The following is a 21,985-nucleotide window of genomic DNA, read 5'->3' as shown; positions in this document are numbered from 1 at the left end:
CCGCTCCACTGAGCGAGTGCACCGGGTCATCGTGCTGCCGCCAAACACCAAAAGCATTTCATCACTCGATTCTAATGTCGAATGGAACACGAATCCCAGTGAGTCCTCGTGACTTTTGCATCAAACGCAAAGAGCATTTAATCGTTGCATCGCACAAAAAAAAACGGCATTAGTGAGAATCAATGGTTGTGTTCTGTTTTGCACCGGTTAACGCTTAATGCTCTGTTTCCCCCCCCCGACGCGCAGGAGTACAAGAGGAAGCAGATCGAGGAGCAGCGGCAGGCGGAGCGGCTGCAGAGGCAGCTGCAGCAGGAGCGGGCGTACCTGGTGTCGCTGCAGCAGCAGCAGCAGCAGGACCCGGCGCGCCCGCCGCAGGACAAGAAGCAGCTGTACCACTACAAGGACCAGGCGCCCGGCGCCAACGACAAGCCGGCCTGGACCAAGGAGGTAAAGCAGGCGGCACGCAGACGCCGCGCCACCGTAGCCGGTCGCTCCGGGACGTTACTGGCGGCGAGGGAGGCGGGTTTTCGCGGCGCTTTGCGCTTGGCCGCGATTTTGAAGTCTCTGCTTTGCGTGTTCAAGAGATAGTTCGGATTTAATAAACTCGTCTGCGGACATTTAACTTATAACTAATTTACAAGCAGTTACTAAACTGATTTGCACAAGGAATAAAAAACAATTAAGTTCATAGTAAAAGAAATGGCTTTTAAAAGATGTTAAATAAAGATATGTCTAAACTAAATAACAGAACAAATGTTAGTTAGATTTTTAAAAAATGGAACTTTTGCACCATAACAATCCCACTAATGCACTTTGCTTTACGTTTGTAGAGGAGAAAAGTTATTGCTTGATATTTCCTGATTTATTAAAATAATGCTGTGAACGGTTAAGATCAAATAAAACGTTTTGCTGCGGAATAACTGTGATTGTTTTTTCCATGTTCATTGTATTGTGGGGAGAATAAACGTTTGTGCAGGTATCACCTTCACCTGCGGAGGAGTCCACCTCCACCTCTAACCACTCTCTGGTTTTCATGTTTTTAGGTGCAGCAACCTGACAGCAATTGTTGTGCTCTGAAACCACTCTTCTATGTTTAACAATAATTATCATCATAAACAGACAAGTCAAGTCAATAAAAGGGACCTGAAGTGAATTATGTTTTTAAAATCCATGGATGTCATCATCTGAGCTGTGAGGGGGGCGTGTCTCTGCCATGACCCCGCCCCCCGGTTCTGGTTCGCAGACTCCTTCCGCCTGTAAACACCCACCTTGCTCTCCAGGTGATGCATCGAGCTCAGAGCAACTCGCCTCGCGTCCCCCCCAAGAAGTACCACTCCTTCACGGAGCGGGACGTCAGCCTCCGCGACCTCCTCCGGCTCCCCGGTTACAAACCCCGCCGCCCCCCCTCCTACCCGGCCCACGACAGCCCCCCTGTGGGTCACATGCATGTGCCTCGCATCCGGGTCACCTGTGTGCCGGAACCAGGATCACGGCAGCAGGACCTCCGCAGGAGCCCCGACAGGAGCCCCGCCTCCAGGGGGCGGAGCCCCGACCGGCGGGTCAGTGGGAGGAGGGCGCGCCGCCTCTTTCCCGCCTCCGCCTCTCTGATCTGTGCTGACTCACTAACGCGAGCGGCTGGAGCCATTTCCTCCTTAATCCCGCCGTTCTTTCTCTAACCAGGTGGACTCGCATGCGTTAACGCTCCATAATGTGGATCCTCTCGCTCCTCCTCACAGCGAGCGTTGATTCACTTTCAGAATCCAAAAAGATGATTTCCTCCTCCTCCTCCTTTTAATCTATTGTCTTCTTTCGTTCCACCGTAACAATTCATCTTTGTTTAACCTTCACTTTCCACTTCGCACAGGTTACTGACTCTGGGTGATCTGATTCATTTATAGATGATAACAGGAATGTTGGGGATGTTTCCTTGGTGGAGGTTCTGGAGCGATCGGCTCTTTGCATGTTGTGGTGTGATGGGATGAGATCTATCATACACATGTCATCTCTCATATAACATACGTCTCTTATTACAGGTTTTGTTTGCATTCGCTTCCTTAAATTCTCTACTTTAAGTGTTAATTGATTTTATTTTAAATGATACATGTATTATGTAATAGTATAGTAAAATATACTGTAAATAATAATAGTAAAAGTAGTCAAACTAGATAAATAAAAATAAAATAAGTTAGTTATTTCTTTAATTAACTGAATTCAAATAGCTTTTTTTATTCTTTCAACTTCAACACAATGACATAAAATAATAATAATAGAAATTGAAGAATTAGTTTAAACTTAAAACAAAATTTAGATCAGGCCTTCATATTCAAATACAATACTTCTGCTAATAGATCAGCATAGATGCAGGTGAGCACAGTGTTCCTGGCAGGTTCCCAGCCCCCCCCCTCATGGTCGCATGTAGGGCAGCTAAATCTGCCCCGATGCCACCACGTGGATACGCTCCCCTGACTCCCCCCCCTCCCCTCCCACAGTGTTCCCTCACCCGATGCCCCCCCCCCCCGCTAGAGGAATGTCCCAATGAAGTTCGACCGCGCTCACCTCTCAGTCAGCGGCCTCAATGACTTCTTTTTTATTCACTCAAAAATCTTCTATTAATATAAAAGTCTTTAACAGAAAAAAATGTTTTCCCTTTTTAAATATTAGTAAAGAAATAATAAATACATTTTTTATTAGTAGCTGAATTTAAAGTTTAATCTGCAGTGATTTCAAATTGAGGCAGAATACTTTGACTGAAAACCATCTGTGCCGAAATCATGAAAGATAAAACAAAAACGTTTACGCACAGCGCAAAGCATGCTGGGAGTGACCGACTGTGTGTGTGTGTGTGTGTGTGTGTGTGTGTGTGTGTGTGTCAGGTGGAGGAGCATTATAAGATGAACAGACAGACTTCTCCTGCGTTGCAGCACAAAGTCTCCAACCGGATCTCGGACCCGTCGCTGCCCCCCCGCTCAGAGTCCTTCAGCAGCGGCGGCATCCAGCAGGCCCGGACCCCCCCGATGCACCGCTCCATCGAGCCCCAGGTGTGTGTCCCACCTCCTCATGTGTGTCAGCATGCCACACTCCCCCCCCCCGTGGGGGTGCGATCACACAACACGGGTTTTCGGTTCAGTTTTGATACCTTCCTCATAGACGTCTATGGGAGCAGAGGAGTCGCCCCCTGCTGGTCACTACAGAGAAGTAGAGTCATTTCCTCATAGACGTCTATGGGAGCAGAGGAGTCGCCCCCTGCTGGTCACTACAGAGAAGTAGAGTCATTTCCTCATAGACGTCTATGGGAGCAGAGGAGTCGCCCCCTGCTGGTCACTACAGAGAAGTAGAGTCATTTCCTCATAGACGTCTATGGGAGCAGAGGAGTCGCCCCCTGCTGGTCACTGCAGAGAAGTAGAGTCATTTCCTCATAGACGTCTATGGGAGCAGAGGAGTCGCCCCCTGCTGGTCACTACAGAGAAGTAGAGTCATTTCCTCATAGACGTCTATGGGAGCAGAGGAGTCGCCCCCTGCTGGTCACTACAGAGAAGTAGAGTCATTTCCTCATAGACGTCTATGGGAGCAGAGGAGTCGCCCCCTGCTGGTCACTACAGAGAAGTAGAGTCATTTCCTCATAGACGTCTATGGGAGCAGAGGAGTCGCCCCCTGCTGGTCACTACAGAGAAGTAGAGTCATTTCCTCATAGACGTCTGTGGGAGCAGAGGAGTCGCCCCCTGCTGGTCACTGCAGAGAATACAGCTTTCAGGGTCATTAGAGGACAAATTTGTTGCAACTGAAACGAACGGCGTGAACGCTCCCTGCAAGCATGTGGTTCTTCTTCTTCTTCTTCTCACCTCCTCTCTGTCTTTCTCTCCCGCCTCCTCCCAAATCACGTTGCGTGAACGCCTCCCCCTCCTCTTCCTCCTCCTCCTCCTCCTCCCCCCGCCTTTTTCCTGCTTGTGTGTGTGTGTGTGTGCGTGTGCAGATGGCCCACCTGGTGCAGGTGAGGAGTCACGGTCTGTCCGGCTCTCAGTCCCTGTACGACCCCCACGGCGTCTCCTCCTCGGCGTCACCCTCCCCCTCCCGGCCTCCCATGCCCCGGCAGAACTCCGACCCCACCTCCGACACCCCTCCTCCCCCGACCCTCACCCGCCTGGCGCCCCCCCTCGACAAGCTGGACCGCAGCTCCTGGCTGCGGCAGGACGACGACATGCCGCCCAAGGTCTCTGCATGCCCCCACCTGTGTGTTTGTGTGCGTGTGTGTGTCTTTTATTCTTTGTCTGAACTCTGGTTTTGTGTCTTTTTCAGTTTTTGGGGCTTTGTGTGTCTGTCGCGAGTTTCTCCTGATATTTTGTTTATAGAACACAATATTTCTGATTTCATTGGTTTTAATAAAGTAAAATATATATTTTTATTATAACCCCGTTAACTGCGGGGCATTAACTTAATTCCTAAAAATCTCAACCTAATATCTTAAACAAATACTATATATTAAGTATCTAGTTTGATTTAAATTCAAACCAGATTTAATTTTATTAGTTTATTTATTATATATAGTTTATATTATATTTATGTTCATATTTATTGTTATTATTGGATTTGTTTATAAATTGTATAATAATAAAATCCAATATGAATTCAAACTTATAAAGAGGAAATAACATTTTACTTGCAGCCAGAAACTCTTCATGTTTCTCCAGTTCTGTCAAACAGGAAGTCCGCTCTGATTAAATCAACGAGTCAACACACTGACGCACGCACACATTTACACAGACACACACACACACACAGACAACATGCAGACGGCTCTGCTGTGTGTGTTCTCCAGGTTCCTCAGAGGACGACCTCCATCTCTCCTGCTTTGGTCAGAAAACACTCACCTGGAAACGGACCGGGCCTCGGGCCTCGAGCCGGAGCTCACCTCATACGGGCCAGGTACACACACACACACACACACACTCACAAAGTCACACACAGCTATGGGAGGAACTCAGGGGTCGGGAGTTTCAACAGTGCTGTTGGTGTCATTGTTGTTGTTTATTGACACCTCGCCGTTTTGTTTGTGTTGCCTCAGCAACCCCGACCTGAGGAGGACTGACGTTGCCATGGAGACGCCTCTGAAGAGGACGAGCAGCGGCAGCTCCTCCAGCTCCAGCAACCCGAGCTCCAAGGGAGGCTCCAACGAACGAGGTGACCACGCACACGCACACACACACACACACACACACACTTATACTGCTCCTCGTCACAACCCAACGTTTGTTTTGTGTTCCCCAAAAATGTGTCAACTTTCACTTATTAAAAGCTTTTGCGTGTTCAGGTAATTCAGCCGCTCCGACCGAAGGATCAACTCCTTCGGCCCACGAGACCAAAGAGGACGGCAGAGAGCCGACGCGACCCAGCAGGCCTGCAGTGAGTACACACACACACACACACACACACACACACATGTAGAGACACAAACGTTTGACTAAATTACACTTAAACAGACAAACACTCTCTGAACTAACATGAACTTCATGTTCACTCTCTTCCTCCTCTTCCTCTCTCTTTGGCCTCCTCTTTCTTTTCTCCTCTTCGTCCCATCCTGTCCTCCATTCCTCCTTTCATCGTCCTTCAGAGTTATAAGAAAGCTGTAGACGAGGTCAGTGATGTTCTCCCCCCCCCCTCCCCTCTGGTTTCCTCCCCCACGCTCACTTTTCCGTTCATTCCTGCTGCCTACAGAGGAAAACTGATGATTGATTGACGGGTGATTCATCTCATCCACTTCCTGTTGTCATTTACATCCTCGTGTCTCACGTTTCATCTGGTGTCACTTTCTCTCTTCCTCCCTTTTGATCTCCTCTCATCAGGAGGAGTTGGTAAGATAATCTCACCCCTCCTTGTCCCCCTCCTCTCACATGCACACCCCCTTTTTGCTGATGACGGCCCTCGTGCACTGAGGCATGACCCCCCCCCCATACAAACAAAATAAATAACAGCTTGTGCCACAAATCGTACAAAACTTTTATTTGTATCCCCTGCTTGTTTTATATATTTTTTAAGCTGCATATTCTCTGATTGTAAAATTATTTCAGGGTAAAGACAAAAGAGCCAGCAGAAGTAAACCCAATAAAAATATATTGAAATCAAATATGAAATGTATTCAAAGTATAATTATATTAAATATATCAAATGTATGAAATGGTTGGTTAGTTAAAATAATAAAGAGTCATAGTATTGGGTTGCTTAAGAAGGGAGATCGATACCTGCACTTTTGCACTAATGCTCATTTTTTGCATGAACGTGAACGTCCCAGACGGAGATCTCTTTTGACCTTTGACCCCCCCCTGCCCCCCCCCTTGCCGGTTCTCCTCCGTCCCCCCCAGGACCTGACGGCTCTGGCCAAGGAGCTGCGAGAGCTGCGTCAGGGCGAGGAGACCAGCCGGCCCCCCGTCAAGGTGACGGACTACTCGTCCTCCAGCGAGGACTCGCACAGCAGCGAGGACGAGGAGGGGGAGGGCGGGGCCAACGACGGGTCGGTGGCTGTCAGCGACATACCGCGCATCATGTGAGTAGGGATCCCCAACTGGCTTCAAACACACACACACAGACACACACATTGTGGCTTTGGTAGTTGGGGGATTGTCATGTTTTCATCACCATTCCCTCGGCTAAACAGCGCAGAAGCACATGAATAAGATTACGGAGTAAGAATGTTGGCTCCTCCCCTTCAGGCCGGCAACGAGCGAAGGTGCCAACGAGGCCTTCGGCATGACGGGGGGTCACAACGACGCCCACCACGACTCGTACGGAAACAGCTCCCAGGACAGCACGCTGATGATGCGTGAGGTGAGTCCGCTCCGACCTTTGACCTGAGTGCCGACCAACTCGCCCGACAGTCACTTTTTATTCCTTCCTCTGTCCAGTGACGGGATTCTGCAGTAAATAGCAATAAATATACATAAATATATACACATATCTACATATACACGTTAAATATGTATGTACAACAATAGTAATAATATAAGAGAAGGGAAAACAACTTTAAATATATACTATATATAATATATTCCAATTTAATTTACTCCTTATTTTTTTTATTATTCCAGAAACATACAGATATTTGTACACATATATAATATTTTAAGAAATAAAAAAAACCTGAATAAATAAATGGAAATAAATAAAAATTAGTATTTGAATTTTATATTTTGCAGATTATTTTATTGTTAAATCAGAATCAGAAGCCATTTATTCCCACATATGTTACACATAGAGACATTTTAGTAATAGAAGTCTGTATGATGCCAGGAAACAGTGGACAACGTTCTTCACGAAGCTCAACACAATATTTTTCCATCTATATTTGACTGACAAGCAGTTGGAAATACTGCTGTCCTAAAATATTAAGACAATGTTTATTATCAAAGGTCTTGTATTTCCTATCTTGTCATCTAGCAGAGCGATCGTCTTAACTCGTTCACCACCGCGGTGCGGTTTACCGTTCTGCGTTCTCATGAGAAGCTTTTCCCCAAAACATCCAAAAGATGGACAGAAAATATTCACCTTTCTAACGCTCGGCAGGGCTCCTCCCTCCCTCACCTGACCTGTCAATCACAGCCACGCTGCACAGTAGCCCGCCCCCCTTCTCTCTCTCTTTCCAGAGGCGCGGGGGACGGAGGCGGAGCTCTGCCGCCAGCTACAGTTTTCCCGCCAGCGCCAATCTGTTCCCCGGCAACGCCAATCTCCCTGATCTGGTGCAGCTAAGCCCCTCCCCCCTGGTCTCCCCAGGCGACGCCTCTGGGGCGCAAGTAGGTGGAGCGGCACCCAACTTTCTGCCCCCACCCTCCCTTCCACCGCTGCCCACTCCGCACCTGATCCCGACAGACCAGCACCCTGTGACCCGTCCCCCCCCCCGTCCCCCCGTCCACCAACCCGTCACCAACTGGTCCTTTTATCAGGGTGGGAAATTACCAGCAGCCGGCTGGCTGAAGGGAACCTTTCACTTCACCATGTGGCACTTTTAATTTCCTGCCCTGTTTATTTCCGCTCGGTCTCCCTGTTTTTCTCCCCCTCGTCTCGCTCTCTCGTTTCCCGTCTTCTGATCCAGAAAGTGTTCCGACCACACGAAGCAGGATAAGCTGACAAAATAAAAGAAACGTTGACAGTTGGGGCTTCAAAGTTTTATTTTATTCTTTCATCAACGGGCTGAAGGCGAGGACGTCCGTGGGGCGGCTCGTTTGTCCTTCACTGGACGCGCCGGGTGTCCTTTATTGCTGAGCGTGACGTGGACCTCTGTCGTTGTGCTCTGCAGTACGGGATGGGGAGCAGCGGAGGCTCCAAGTCGTCCTTCACGCCCTTCGTAGATCCGAGGGTGTACGGGACCTCCCCCACCGAGGACGACGACGACGACGAAGACAACATCTCGGCCTCGGGTAGGTTTCTCCCTCCGCCGCTCAGAAGGAGCTTTGACAGATATTCATCACAACGTCACAGTTGTTCTGATATACTGAATATTTCAAACATTTAGTTTGAATCATTGTAAAGTCAAGAGAGCATTTTCTCCACACGGGACACCAAAACCACTGCAGTTCTTCATAGTAACTTGAAATAAAAATGGATTCACTCCAAACGAAAACAAGCTGTGCCTCCACCTCTCAGCGATTTGCGGTGCGTTCAAATGCCCCCCGTTAAAACCAGCTCACGCAAACGGGCGGTTGTTCCCACAGCGCTGTTCTCCGACGAGCTGCTGAAGCACGAGCACGATCTGGAGCAGGCGAGGCTCAACGAGGCCCGGAAGATCTCCGTGGTCAACGTGAACCCCACCAACATCCGGCCGCACAGCGACACGCCGGAGATCCGCAAGTACAAGAAACGCTTCAACTCCGAGATCCTCTGCGCCGCCTTGTGGGGTGAGCCGATAGAGAGAGAGACAGACAGACAGACAGACAGACAGACAGACACGCAGACAGACAGAACTTACAAACATCTGTGTGTGTGTGTGTGTGCAGGAGTGAATCTGCTGGTGGGCACGGAGAACGGGCTGATGCTGCTGGACCGAAGCGGTCAGGGGAAAGTTTACAACCTGATCAACCGGCGGCGCTTCCAGCAGATGGACGTCCTGGAGGGGCTCAACGTCCTGGTCACCATCTCAGGTGGGTCCCACGGACACGGGCTGCTTTTACTTACTGCAGTAAAAATAAGGTGAAGAGCGTTTCTTTTCACAGTGCAAGAAACGGATCTCATATCTCAAAAGGTTTTGTTTCTAATTAAAACAGAACGTCGCGTCGCTGATAAAATGTGAGCCCGAGGGTATTTACAGATTTAACGTTTTTATCTCCAAAGGGAAGAAGAACAAGCTACGTGTTTACTACCTGTCCTGGCTGAGGAACCGGATATTACACAACGACCCCGAGGTGGAGAAGAAACAGGGCTGGATCACCGTGGGGGAGCTGGAGGGCTGCGTCCACTACAAAGTCGGTGAGAAAACTCGCTTGCGGGGTTTGCGGGGTCATGAACCCGTACACACACCTTCGTCGTGGGGACTTTGGGTTGATTTCCTCTTTATATCCTTTGAGTAATTGGGTGACTAAACTCAATTTAATTCAGATTCGTAAAGTCAAAAAGGCAACACCAATATTCTTTAACTGTTCAATTTGTTTAATTTGGATTGAGTCTTGTTGCTTTGCCTCCTCCTGCAGTGAAGTACGAGAGGATTAAATTCTTGGTGATCGCTCTGAAGAACGCGGTGGAGATCTACGCCTGGGCGCCTAAACCTTATCACAAGTTCATGGCCTTCAAGGTGAGATGTGCAAAGACGCGTGAGGCGTAAACGAGCTTTTGAGAATGTGTGATTTCTACAAGACAGAAGGCGGCGAGCAATGTGATGTTTGTTTATCCTCCATTTGTCCCGCCAGGCGATAAAACAATGGATTATTCAATCAACAATCAAATTAACCAATTAACCGTAGTGATTTTAATACAAATAAAGAAAATTACTCTTGATTTTGCTCAAAGAAATATAAATTTTGATGTCAACCTGTATTTCATTGTGTTTATGTTCGACATTTCTTTCTTGGTTGTTTTTTGCTGATTTGTTGATTCTCTCCTCAGTCGTTCACCGACCTGCAGCATCGCCCGCAGCTGGTCGACCTGACGGTGGAAGAGGGTCAGAGGTTAAAGGTCATCTACGGATCCAGTGTCGGCTTCCACGTCATTGACGTGGACTCTGGAAACCCTTACGACATCTACCTCCCCTCACATGTTAGTGTGTGTGCGCGTGTTGCGTGTGGCGTGTGCGTGTGTCCCGCTACGTTCATTCGAGAGAGCGAGTGAGCCAGTGAATGGTGAAATCGTTAACAGAGGACGAGTGTGACGTAGTGAAAAGGTGGATGAATGGATGAATGGATTATTGATTGGCTGCCTGAATGGGTGAGTCAATAAATGAGTGAATGAACAAAGGTGCCGCCGCGTTGTCCTCCAACTCCCCGGTCTGGTCACCGTAAGGGACGGGCCGCTGGGAGGAGACGGTAACCACGGCAACCGCCTCACATTTGCCAGTCATGAATCTCGCTGTGCTCCTGTCTGTTTCCATGGTGATTGTGTGTCTGAGGCAGCGGGAGACTCCATTGTTGCAGCAGTTTCTTCTCTCGCAGGGTGGGGACGGGACGGGACGGGGGGGGGTTCAGGGTGGGGGAAGGGGAGGGAGGGGGTGGTGTCCAGGACCCCCCCCCCCCGCCCCCGCCCCCCCATCCACCCTCCCACCCACCTGTAGGCTCACAGCAGCTCCTAATCCCCTGCCCAAACCCCTCCAACCCCCCTCCCGTGTGTTGCCCCGGCAGATTCAGGGTCAGGTGACCCCGCACGCCATCGTGGTTCTGCCCAAGACGGACGGCATGGAGATGCTGCTGTGCTACGAGGACGAGGGCGTCTACGTCAACACCTACGGACGCATCACCAAAGACGTGGTGCTGCAGTGGGGCGAGATGCCCACCTCCGTCGGTACGTCAACCGATCAGCCCGCTTCTCCCCTGACACCTGACCTCTGATCTCTGTAAGCGGGGTCAGCAGGTCATCTTTTTCACCCTCACTACTTTCCACCACACCTCCTCCGTTCAAAGCAGCACTCCTCTTTCTCCTCCCGCCTCCTGCTTTCAGTTACACCTTTAGACGAGAAGCTCCGGCTGTGGCCTCACCTGTCTCATTTCCTGCTCAAAGGAGTGCGGCAGGGTTTCGGGTTTTTTGGGGAGGTTGAACAGACCGTGCGGCCTCATTTGGTGACGTGATGAAAACATGGAGTCGGAGCCCAAATCCTCCACGTAAACCCGAGCGCTGTGCTGCTTCACGCCAACACTCTGTGGAATGAGAATTGGCTCTGGGCTTTTATTTTGGTGAATAAGGGAAGATAATAGTACAAGATAGTATGATAGTTGTTTACAATTGTTATTCTAAATTATACAATCAACCTATTTTCAACAGTTTTAACTAAAATGTGTTATTTAGAGAGTAGTGACCTAAATGTGTTGCTGTGATGCTTTTTATGAAGCTGAAAAATGAGCTAAATCAAATTATTACTTAAATGGTACTAAAGAACAATTCAAGTTACGTGATCTTATGCGTCTCTTATTTTTCACGTGCCAATCAAAACACACAAGATCATAATTTATTAATTTATATGAAGTATTGAATCAGCAAAGGGTTGATATAAAACTCAAATTAGAGATAAGTGGTCAAACGGTTCACGTTATTATGTACAATATGTAAAGATGACAATTTAAATGTTGTCCATAAAAAACCTGCGTGAAACAAAGTGTTCCCATGAAGCACCAGCGTGAAGATCTAGTGCCCACGTGGGGAACTTCCTTAATATGTTCTCATCACTTTGACAGGTGACCAAATATTTACAACCTGAACATCCATCGACTGCATGAGCCAATCACAGAGCACCACGTCCACCACACACACTCATCTTCACTTTTATTAAATACCTCTTCTTCTTTGTCTGCTGTCCTCTCGTTCCACACGTCCGTCCTTGGTGACACAAGCTCAAAAAAAAACCGTATTTCTAACAAATTTATTTTGACAACTTCATCAAAGTAAAAAGTCAAATTATTCTATTAATTATCAATTATTCTATGAATCTAAATGAATATTGTTGATCAGCACACATATTAAAAACTCAAGCACATCAAGGATGGATCTCGGATCTCGTGATCCGAGTCGATCAGAGCCTGCGTGTGTTTTTTCCCATCATGCTTCCTGATTCTCAGATGTGGGTGAACGATGTCCTGATTAAACGTGTGTGTCTGTGTCCTGAGGCACATCATCTCCTGTTAACATGTCTGTGTGTAATTATTTTACTATCAGAGACCAGAGTTTCTCACAGCCAAGCCCATCTACCCCTCCCTCCCCCCCTCCCTCCCCCCCTCCTCCCCCCCTCGGACAATCGTACATCGTGCAATCGTGGTTTTATCCCGCGACACGACCTTTGAGGACGAGCTGCTGGTCGATCTCCTTCCTCGAGACGGGGGACAAACTAAAGAGACCTTTCGCTGGACATTGACTCTCTGACAGAGGACGGCGCACATCGTTATCACCTGGACCCTTTAGACGTGTAGCGCCGAAACAAGATGGCCTCCGCCGCCGAGGCCCTGATCTTATTGGCTCAACCTTCGTGGAACGAGATCCTGTTTATTAACTCTTCCATGTCACATGCAAACCACGTTTTTATTTAAATTAAGATCAAACACCGACCCGGCGAGCAAACCCCCGTCCACGTCGTCCCGACACCAGAATCAAAGAGTTCAGAGGTCGCGACCGTTCAAATCAGTCAGAAACTGCTGCAATAATCTCCCTGGAGGCGAGGAGGCCTCAGTGTGTGACTGGCTTGGGTGTGAGACTGGTTCTGAGTCTTCTCCTGTCCCTTCCCTGTGTGTGTGTGTGTCTGTGTGTGTGTGTGTGTGTGTGTGTGTGTGTGTGTGTGTGTCCTCTCCTGTCCCTGCAGCATACATCCACTCCAACCAGATCATGGGTTGGGGAGAGAAGGCCATTGAGATCCGCTCCGTGGAGACGGGACACCTCGACGGAGTTTTCATGCACAAGCGAGCTCAGCGACTGAAGTTCCTGTCGGAGAGGAACGACAAGGTGGGTCGGAGGTCGCCCGGCCGTCTGCGACTTATCTCCACCTGACAGCATGGTGGAAGGTGGACATCTCGCACGTGGTTCAGCGTTCGGTGCTTCTTGGTGTTGGTGGTGACCTCACGTCCTCTCTCCTGCAGGTCTTCTTCGCCTCGGTGCGTTCTGGAGGCAGCAGTCAGGTCTTCTTCATGACCCTCAACAGAAGCTCCATGATGAACTGGTAGTCTTCCTCCGTCGACCCACAGCCCTCCTCTTCGTCCCTCTGAGCATCGCCCCGACACCGGTAGAGGAGGACATTGTGTGTGTGCGCGTGTGTGTGTGTGTGTGTGTGTGCTGCTGCTGTATGAACAGTTGAACCCCCCCCAATGACATCATGCCAGGTAGTCTTTTTTTATTTAGACCTGCCCATTAGACTGTGTGGTGAGCCGTGGAGAAGTTCTCCGTGTAGCACATTGTCGCGTCCTCAGCGGGTGTTCACACTGCGAGCAAACATCGCTGGTCATTAACGTAGCATCAATAGAAGACGAAAACACGGATCTGAGTCTTGTCAAAGGAAGAGAAAGATCTCTGTGGACGCAAAGGCCTTTCAGGAGGAGCCCTGCAGGAACCCTGATTTTAGCGCCATAGTGTAAAAACATGACGTGTCCCTGATGTCGCCTCACACACCAATTCTCACTTGGAATGATCTTTTACCTTTTTAATACATTTATATATAATATTTATGTACTTACGTGTATTGTTTCATGTTCATGCATTTAATTATGGACATGAGACCTTTTACAGAAACAAAACAGAAAAACAAACGTGGAAGCGCGTCATTTTCAGGCAAAGCTTGGTTCCCCTGATCAGATGTTCAGCTCGTAAATGCCGTTATTGTCTTCGTCCTCTCGACCACTTCAACAGCTCTATTCTCAAAACTTGTAGCAAAACCTTGCAGAGGCGTCTTCTCCTTCTCTTGTTCTTCGTCGCTCCGTTGTGTGTTTTTGTCAACGGGCTCGATGCTCGCGGTGTGAACACACCGTCCCCCTTTAGCAGAGAAGAAGGAAAACGGGGGGTGGGGGGTATTTTATACCGCTGGTTGAGGATGCTGTGGCTACTCTGTCCTAGTAGATGTTGTATTATTGCTGCAACAGCAACACAATAACAACAAAAAAACAAATATCCACCTTGTTTTTAGGGAGGAACTTGGTGGATCATCTGGAGGTTTTCTAGCCCTTCGGTCTGTCGCCCCCCCCCCACCTGGTTCTGTGTAGCCGCACTTGTTGTAGATACTCACTTTGATGTTGAGGACAGACTTTGCAAAAATGTATATGAGGGAAACTGAAGAAAAAAAACGTCTGTTATTTTAGTTCCGTCATGCTTCTGTAGCTCTGATCCTCAGATGCTTTTTTCCCTTCTTTTATTTTGTGGCGAGCAGAGACAAAGGTCTGGTCAGCACTCCGACTCTTTCCTCTCTCCGTAGTTCATCACTGTGCCATCTTTGCATGGTGACAAACACGTTTTTACCTGTCGTCACTTGTTATGAATTGTAGGTTTAAAGGCAATACACGGACTGGTGACTGTAGACGCTGCACGAGTCCTGAGGCGTTTTTCTCTGATGCTTTTGTTTTTCCTCACAACACTGAACTGTAAAGTGAAAGTTTTTTTGAAAATTGTAAGAATCTGCTTCGCATGTGGGCTTTTTATCTCACGATTAAACCAAGATTGTACACTGCATAATCACACGTTTACCTTTTAGATTTATAAATTAAGCTTTTTTTTTGTCAATGCTTATAAAGACCACTTTCCTTTTTATCTACCCAGTCTCCGTAAAGGCCGGTGTTTGTGGGATTGTGATCCGGCTGTATGAGAGGACAGCGGATCAACTCTTTACTTGATTTATTTTCTCGTTCATTGATCTTAATGGGTGCGATCGGTGCAAGCGATGCCGCTTCGCGGCCAGCTGAAGCCTTTTACATGTGCAGGATGTTCGCATTAAATCAGCAACCTGTGAATAAAGGTCAGGAGGCGGGGTCAGCGTGAGAGACCGAGAGAAAATAATAAAAAGATATATATACTGTAAGAATTTTCATTATATCTTACCGATCATTTTAGAGAAAGACAAAAAAAACTTGAAGCTTAGTTGTCTTTCTACACAATAGAGAACATAGCTATAAGAATTTCTAAAAAAAAATACAATGTTTTTATTGTGGTATTATTTGTATTTGTATTTCAATTTTTGTACGTATCAAGACTGTGAACGTATGTACGGCTCCCAGCCTGTGAGTGTGTGTGTGTGTGCGTGTGTGAGCAGGTGCGTGCACAGGTGTGTGACATGCATGCGACTGTATGTTTTCACCTGGTCTGAATCAGTCGAAAGACGACCTCAATCTGGTGATGCACATCTGTGATGTTGGAAACTACAAATAAATGTCCTCTCCTTGTACAGCAACACTTCTGCGTCTCTCTTTCTTCACTGTGAAACATTTGTTGCAGCGTAATAAAAGAACATTGAAAACTGCCACACACTTAACGGGTTGATCTCTGATCAAAGTCTTCTTATGAATCAATTAATCATTGGAGCTTCTAATGTAAGAGTTATGTGTACTTTTTAAGTCACTTAAAGTTAAATGAACTAAACGTACATTTGAAGCAGGAAAAAAATGACGATTAGTTATCAATTTGCTGTAAGATCTGACAAGTTGATCTAAAAGAATAAAAAAGTGTAAAAAAATAAACATTAAAATGTTGACCAGATGATGGTGCTATCTGTAAAGAAAAAAGCTCCAAAAACTTGCTTTGCATTTCTTTTTGTACCTTTCTTTTCACGGTGTAACGCTGCCAACCCTCAATAATACAACACAGATTTAGAATGTTACCCCGGTAGGTGAGGACGAATATACTAACTATTTACTACTATTTACACCCAGAAATATGCTAGAATAATGTAAGAAATTAAATTGAAATGTCTTACTAAAGTTGTTACTTTAAATAAAAAATGCTCATTATATTCACTAATGAAGAAACACCTCCAGATGGGTTTAATATGTATATTGATGAAAATATTCATGACTTTTACTTAACATTTTGAATATTAGGTATCAGTATTTCTACACTGTGATACTGCTACTTTTACTGTCATTTTAGTGTGTTATGTTTACTGTGTGGGATATTTTTACTCGGTACAATAATCCGAATAATGTTAGATATTTTAAGATAGTATTTAATAAGGTACTTCCCTACTGTAATACTTGTACTTGAAACTTTAAAACAGTATTGCTTGTAATGCTCTTCTTTGGAACCCCCTGAAAAACCTTCATCCCCCGTGGAACCCGGCGGGACGCCCCGCTGTCCGAGAGCCGCCTCTGACCTGGTTGCCATGTTCGCTTACCTCCGACCTGGCAACCCGCCCTGCCGGGCCGCCACCGGAACACGCGCGCGCCGCCCCTCCCTTCTGCCTTCTACGGATGCCGCAGTAAAGTTGGCCGCGCATGCGCACATTCGGTCCTCTTTTTTTCTCGGAAGGTAAGTGTGGCATGGCGCGTGTTTCTGCCTAAAGGGGGATAACCGGGACACATAAGTACATTAAGAGTGAACCGTAACTGTTTTCGGAGGCGTCCGAGTAGACGGAGCCGTTAGTTTGATATCTTGGTGGACGCGGTGCCCATATTCCCAACTAACGCTACCCGGGTTTAATCGAAGGGGCATGCGGCCTACGGCGCCGCGGCTACAGGGACAATATCCTAATAACGTCTGCTTATTTCTCCCGGTAACCGGTCGTCATGAGGCCCGCGGTGTGATCGTCATACGACGGTTCGGCTGTCGGATCGTTGAAAAAACACAGCGGCCTGTGAGCGCCAGCCGCCGCCGACAGCGTCAACCCCCCTTTGCTTTTTTTAATTTGAACGCCGCTGAATGGACCGTTAGAGCTAGCGTCGCGTTAGCATCACGTTAGCATCGTGTTAGCGACGCGCCTAGCAAACATAACGGTACTCGCTTTTTTTTTCAGTAACTCCGGCAGCAGAAGCGGCGCACGTTGTCCCGTCCATAAACACCGGCAGAACACTTAACGATACCGTGTCCGAACGACGCGTGTTAGTCTGATTAGAGCTCGTTTGAATCGAACAGCTGATCTGTTAGCCGTATACGTGACGTTGGCTGGCTTCGTACCGCTCCCTGCCGCTGTTGTGCTGAACTCCAGGCCAGCTAGCTCGCTAGCTAGCTAGCTTGCTCCAGCTAATGTATTAATATCAAGTTACTTCACGGACCCTCTTTAAACCCAGAAGAGCACATGCTTAGTTTAAACCATGCTTTATATATTTAAATATCACTTGGCATCTAATGCTTGTTCTGGTCAGTTGTTGGGGAGAAGTTGGTGTCCGCTAACACCAGAAAAACAAGTGGTAGATTTGGAAGTGGCGCAGCCTCGTGCTGAGTCGGGGTCAGGTTGTCCGTGCTGCCACATGTCTGCACGTCGGTCCCCGGCCAGGCTTCATTATTTAACCTTTTATTGGGACCTGCGGGAACCGACGATGAGGGTGCTGCCTCACGATGACCGCTCCACAGTCCGGGGCTCTGAAAAGGCTGCATTGGCCCACAGTGATAAAAGATGGGGACTGGGTCTTTAAACTGTCATTTAACCCACCGCGGTTCATCGAAATGTAGACTGTAAAGGTTTATATTTATTAGGTGATAACTTACACAAAGAAAAAACTGAATTCCCTTTCAATTATGGTTTTGAGACTGATCTTAATGTTTACGTGTACCTCCATGATTGGTTAATTACAAATCTGATTAGTCTCTAATGGCATTCACTATTTTATTGTCACGTTTATTTGATTTATATATCGCAGGCTCTATTTTGATTGTCAGCTGTTGGATCAATATTAAATATTTAACTCTTGAGATGTACATCTCTATCCCACGCTGTCTGTGACTAAGCACCAAGTCCATTGGTCTCCACCGAAGCTGTAAATCTATAAACCATCTGTAATCCATGCGGTTTGTTAGATAATTCCAGTGTGGAGTTCAGGTTTCAACCCCCTCTAACCATATTTAGTATTGGTAGATTACACATAAGGCTATGTTTGGTATTTGACCTGCATCTTTTTCATTATTTTTCTGCTATTGATAAACGCTAATTGATCCGTAAATATCTCTTGCAGCACCGCTGACCCATCGCACCATGTCCGATCCCGATCTTGACTTCACGGTTGGCGAGTCTGGCGCCTCCGCCACCTACCCCATGCAGTGCTCTGCTCTGCGTAAGAACGGGTATGTGGTGCTGAAGGGACACCCCTGCAAAATTGTGGAGATGTCCACCTCCAAGACCGGCAAGCACGGACATGCCAAGGTAAACACTTTGGATCCAAGCTTTTTGTTACTGCTGCGAAATGCTTTTACTGGGAAGCTTCGCGAAATTATTAGTAAATATAGATTCATTATAAAGTTAGAATACATTAAAATGAGCAAAAAAGAACAATATTAAATATTGCTCAGGGATTGGAGGAATTCATCCTTCTATAGTGTGATTACGCAGCGATGTGACCGTGCAAACTGTTTTATATTGAGTTAGTTTGCAAACTGAACCAGTGTCAAAGATGGCGAATTCGATGAATGAAAATATGAATTGTCATATTCCTGCCCAGTCTGATCCAAGCTGTATGTGTGGGCTCTTTTCTTAGTTTCTCTGGGGCCCTTAAACTGGTTCTGAGTTTAGTCCTGATCCTCATGATGACCTCCATCAGTGAACAAGACCATCCAAGAGTAGATGTTCTATTTAGTTCTTCTTAATGCTTGTCTTTGGGGACTTTGGGTTTTGGTGAAACCAGATGACATCGTGCAGGTTCAGCTGCATCTCCTTCAGCTCAAACTCCAGCAGAGACCAGTCCACTGTGGACAGACCCAGATCCTCCAGCAGAGACCCAGATCCGGCTTCACTGCAGCCTTGGACCTGCAGTTGGAGCTCCGGAAAGAGGAGGAGAGCTCAGCTCCCTGCAGCAGCGCCACTTTTCCAGGAGCTTCTCCTCTCCGCTGGAGACTCCGGCGCTCAGAAGCACAGCTGCTTTCCTCTTAGGAGAACATGAACACTAAAAGAAGAGTCCTCCTTGTAGCACAAACCCACTCTTTTTCATCACTGCGGTTCACTGACACGTACTTTCCCCTCCGGTCAGGATCAATGTGGATGGAAATAAATCATATTTTGGCCATATATTTCTTCAAAGTTGCAATCACCTTTTTGGATTCAAAACTTGACTGTAGAAAGTCATTTTTACATATTGGACTCACCTGACAGCTGCTTCCTAAACCGGGATTAAAAGCAGTTTGCGTTTGTTTATTCATGAGTCGTGACCTGGCCAGGGACACGTGTGCAAACTACCATCCCGTCTGATTAGTTTGGTTCATCTGTTGTGTATGTGATCCGTTTATAAACCTCATGTTTTGTCTCTTGATCTTTGCACATTTTCTTTAAAACTTGACATCACTTTAAAAAAAACCATGATATTCTTTCAGGTCAACCTGGTTGGTATCGACATCTTCACCAACAAGAAGCATGAAGATATGTGCCCCTCCACCCACAACATGGATGTTCCCTCCATCAAGAGGCTAGATTACCAGGTACGACTCGGGGACTCTTATCGCTCACCTGGAACTGCAGTTAAACAAAGAAAGCACGACGCGGCCCTTTGGCCCGGCTTTTATGTCTTTGTACTAATAAGTCTTGCCAGAAATGTGGTAAATAAATTGTCTGTGCAGCATCCGCGGATATACCTATTAATGTATTTTAATTTAAAATCCTCATGTGGTCCCCCCCTCCCCCCCCAGCTGGTTAACATCAATGACGGCTACATGTGCCTGATGAGCGACACCGGGGACATCAGGGAGGACCTGCGTGTCCCTGACAGCGAAATTGGCAGAGAAATCGAGGGGAAGTTTGAGGCTGGTGATGAATTCATGGTGAGTGCACAAAGAAAACAAGCTGACTATTGGCAGTAAGCTGGTTTTGACCCAATGGACAAATGTATAGAATCACTTAAAGGTGCAAAGCCTGAGGTTTAAGCGTTGGGAGTTATGTTCATGTACAGAAAGGAGTAGAAAGTGGTCACATGGGCGGGGGGGGGGGGCTTCAGATGATTGACTGGAACACGTTGTGTGCTTCTTCCCTGCAGGTCACCGTCATCGCTGCCATGGGGGAGGAATGTGCTGTCGCTACCAAGGTCTTGGCCGGCAAATAAGGGGACAGACTTTGCTTCCCAGGCAACAAGCACCGCCCACAACCAGTCTCCTGCATTCTCATTGGTTCTGTCACCAAAGCGTCGGCCTTCACAGAAAACCTCAATCATTCTGTTTCTCGATTTCAGCGTTTTAACCCCCCCCCCCCCCCCCTCTCTCACTTTTTATCATTTCTCTTGATTTTGCATTGCTGATGGAAGTTCCACTGTGGCTCGCTGCGTGGTCCTCTGCTCTGATCACTGAGGTTTTGTTTGGTTACAATCTACTTTATATATAAAAAAAACAACTTCAAAAATAACGATCAGTTGCTCATTCCTGCTTCGTCTCTCTGCCTTCAACGTGTTGGTTTCGCCGCTCACATTCCTGAACGTTTCGACCACCATGGGATTCAGCTTTTCTATGATTTCTAAAGTCTCGATTAAAGCGGGTCTAAAGCCTTTTGGAGGGAACGTGCGGAGGACAGTTTGAGTTGTTGAAGCAGTGAGAGGTCGTCCCTGTAGATGTTAGCTTGTGGTTCAGGCCGTCCCTCTAGCAGCCATTACCGCTTTCCAGCATGGCCCCCGCTCGGGTCCCTGTGCGGATCGGGGCTCGATGAGGCTCCCTCCCCGCTCCTACTTGCTGGGATTGGTGGTGGCTAGCACTTATGAGCACTTGAGGTCCACCCCAGCATGTCAAAGCTCTAAAACAAAGAAAAGAGAAGTTTGTTTTTTGACCCCTCCCCTTTTCCCCCTTAGAAGAACAGAAACTTCACTGATTTTACCCGTGTGATGCCAGTCTCTTGTCTGTAGAAGTTTGAGGAGCGCTTGTGCGCTCACACCTCTCGTCCATCGGGGGGAGGAGGGGGGGGGGTTGAGGGCTCGCCCGTTATCCCCCCCCTCCTCCCCCCCAAATACAAAAGGAGTGTAATACCTTGTTTTGAGAGGCATGAGAGTGTAGTGGTGTGGGGCTCCGAAATGTGGAAGGCGGTTTGCAGTGAGGCGTGTTTCTTTTTTCGAGGGATTCGACCGGGTTGGAGGGTGGTAGAGTTGCAAACCTTTTTTGTTCACTCGAGGCCTTTGTCACCTGACTGGAGATGGCAAAAAAACAATAAAATGATAAAACAAATGGACAAAAAACTGCAAAACTGTCTGGTTTTCTGCCTCTTCCATACGCTGTAATTGTTAAACGTTAATGCTGGTTGTCAGAGTGAAACGTGACGGAAATAAAAAGCCCAAATCTGAGCAAAAATACATAAATATTGCACATTTTGTGGTTTCTGCTGGAAGCTGTGTGTTTTTCTGTGGATGTTGGGATGATTCGGAGGGTGAAAAGAAATTACAATCCGCAGAAGTACTTCTAATCATGAAATACACAATTTAAGAGCTCCTGCAAGACTTTCAAAACAATGTTTGGTGACTCTCACAACCAGAATAGACAAGTCATTTAGCAGTGACTCACCCAGCACGGTGGAATAAAGGCTGCATGCTAACCGTGAGGCCAGTGTAGGTTTATCTGACTCATCAGGGCGTTTACACAAAGGCTGGTCTGAGGCCCAGTACATAGCATGTATTCAGTGTGTGTGTTTGAACACGTTGTGAATGATTAACCAAGCTCAGCAGGTCTATTATCAGGGTGTGTTTGGTCTGGGGCCGAACTTTAGACCTTCAGCATCACAGACAGCTGATGAAAC

The 21,985-nt window shown here is 47.2% G+C and overlaps 2 protein-coding genes across 23 annotated transcripts in view; both read left to right on the top strand.

The window, feature by feature from the left end:
- Positions 1-15,535, top strand: part of tnikb (TRAF2 and NCK interacting kinase b) — a 30,340-nt gene extending 14,805 nt beyond the window's left edge. For 2 of the 19 annotated variants that reach the window (XM_078096229.1, XM_078096227.1), the window contains 18 exons: positions 247-447; positions 1,281-1,559; positions 2,874-3,038; positions 3,971-4,207; positions 4,814-4,920; positions 5,060-5,175; positions 5,306-5,397; positions 6,354-6,535; positions 6,702-6,816; positions 8,282-8,402; positions 8,697-8,879; positions 8,979-9,122; positions 9,313-9,447; positions 9,669-9,769; positions 10,081-10,230; positions 10,809-10,968; positions 12,971-13,110; positions 13,245-15,535. In XM_078096229.1, the coding sequence (XP_077952355.1) occupies positions 247-447; positions 1,281-1,559; positions 2,874-3,038; positions 3,971-4,207; positions 4,814-4,920; positions 5,060-5,175; positions 5,306-5,397; positions 6,354-6,535; positions 6,702-6,816; positions 8,282-8,402; positions 8,697-8,879; positions 8,979-9,122; positions 9,313-9,447; positions 9,669-9,769; positions 10,081-10,230; positions 10,809-10,968; positions 12,971-13,110; positions 13,245-13,328 (2,712 nt within the window). In that variant the 3' untranslated portion in view covers positions 13,329-15,535. Of the gene's footprint in view, positions 1-246; positions 448-1,280; positions 1,560-2,873; positions 3,039-3,970; positions 4,208-4,813; positions 4,921-5,059; positions 5,176-5,305; positions 5,398-5,605; positions 5,772-6,353; positions 6,536-6,701; positions 6,817-7,631; positions 8,056-8,281; positions 8,403-8,696; positions 8,880-8,978; positions 9,123-9,312; positions 9,448-9,668; positions 9,770-10,080; positions 10,231-10,808; positions 10,969-12,970; positions 13,111-13,244 lie in introns of those variants that run through there. The other 17 variants (XM_078096238.1, XM_078096235.1, XM_078096237.1 and 14 more) reach the window with 12 other exon arrangements.
- An 876-nt stretch (positions 15,536-16,411) lies between these two features.
- eif5a (eukaryotic translation initiation factor 5A) lies at positions 16,412-21,439 on the top strand. Of its 4 annotated transcripts, none has more exons than XM_040166689.2 (5): positions 16,412-16,608; positions 18,249-18,436; positions 19,597-19,701; positions 19,909-20,040; positions 20,253-21,439. In XM_040166689.2, exons 1-5 carry the CDS (start codon positions 16,575-16,577, stop codon positions 20,316-20,318), a joined length of 525 nt encoding a protein of 174 aa, XP_040022623.1. In that variant the 5' UTR covers positions 16,412-16,574; the 3' UTR covers positions 20,319-21,439. The 4 variants fall into 4 exon arrangements, with proteins under 4 accessions (XP_040022623.1, XP_077952350.1, XP_077952352.1 ...); XM_078096224.1 differs by having other exon boundaries at positions 16,590-16,663; XM_078096226.1 differs by lacking the exon at positions 16,412-16,608 and adding an exon at positions 16,689-17,072.
- The last annotated feature ends 546 nt before the right edge of the window (positions 21,440-21,985 follow it).

Source organism: Gasterosteus aculeatus, chromosome 21 (assembly GCF_964276395.1).
Source record: "Gasterosteus aculeatus chromosome 21, fGasAcu3.hap1.1, whole genome shotgun sequence".
NCBI classification, from domain to species: Eukaryota; Metazoa; Chordata; class Actinopteri; order Perciformes; family Gasterosteidae; genus Gasterosteus; species Gasterosteus aculeatus.
This window is presented reverse-complemented; position numbering and strand designations above follow the sequence as displayed.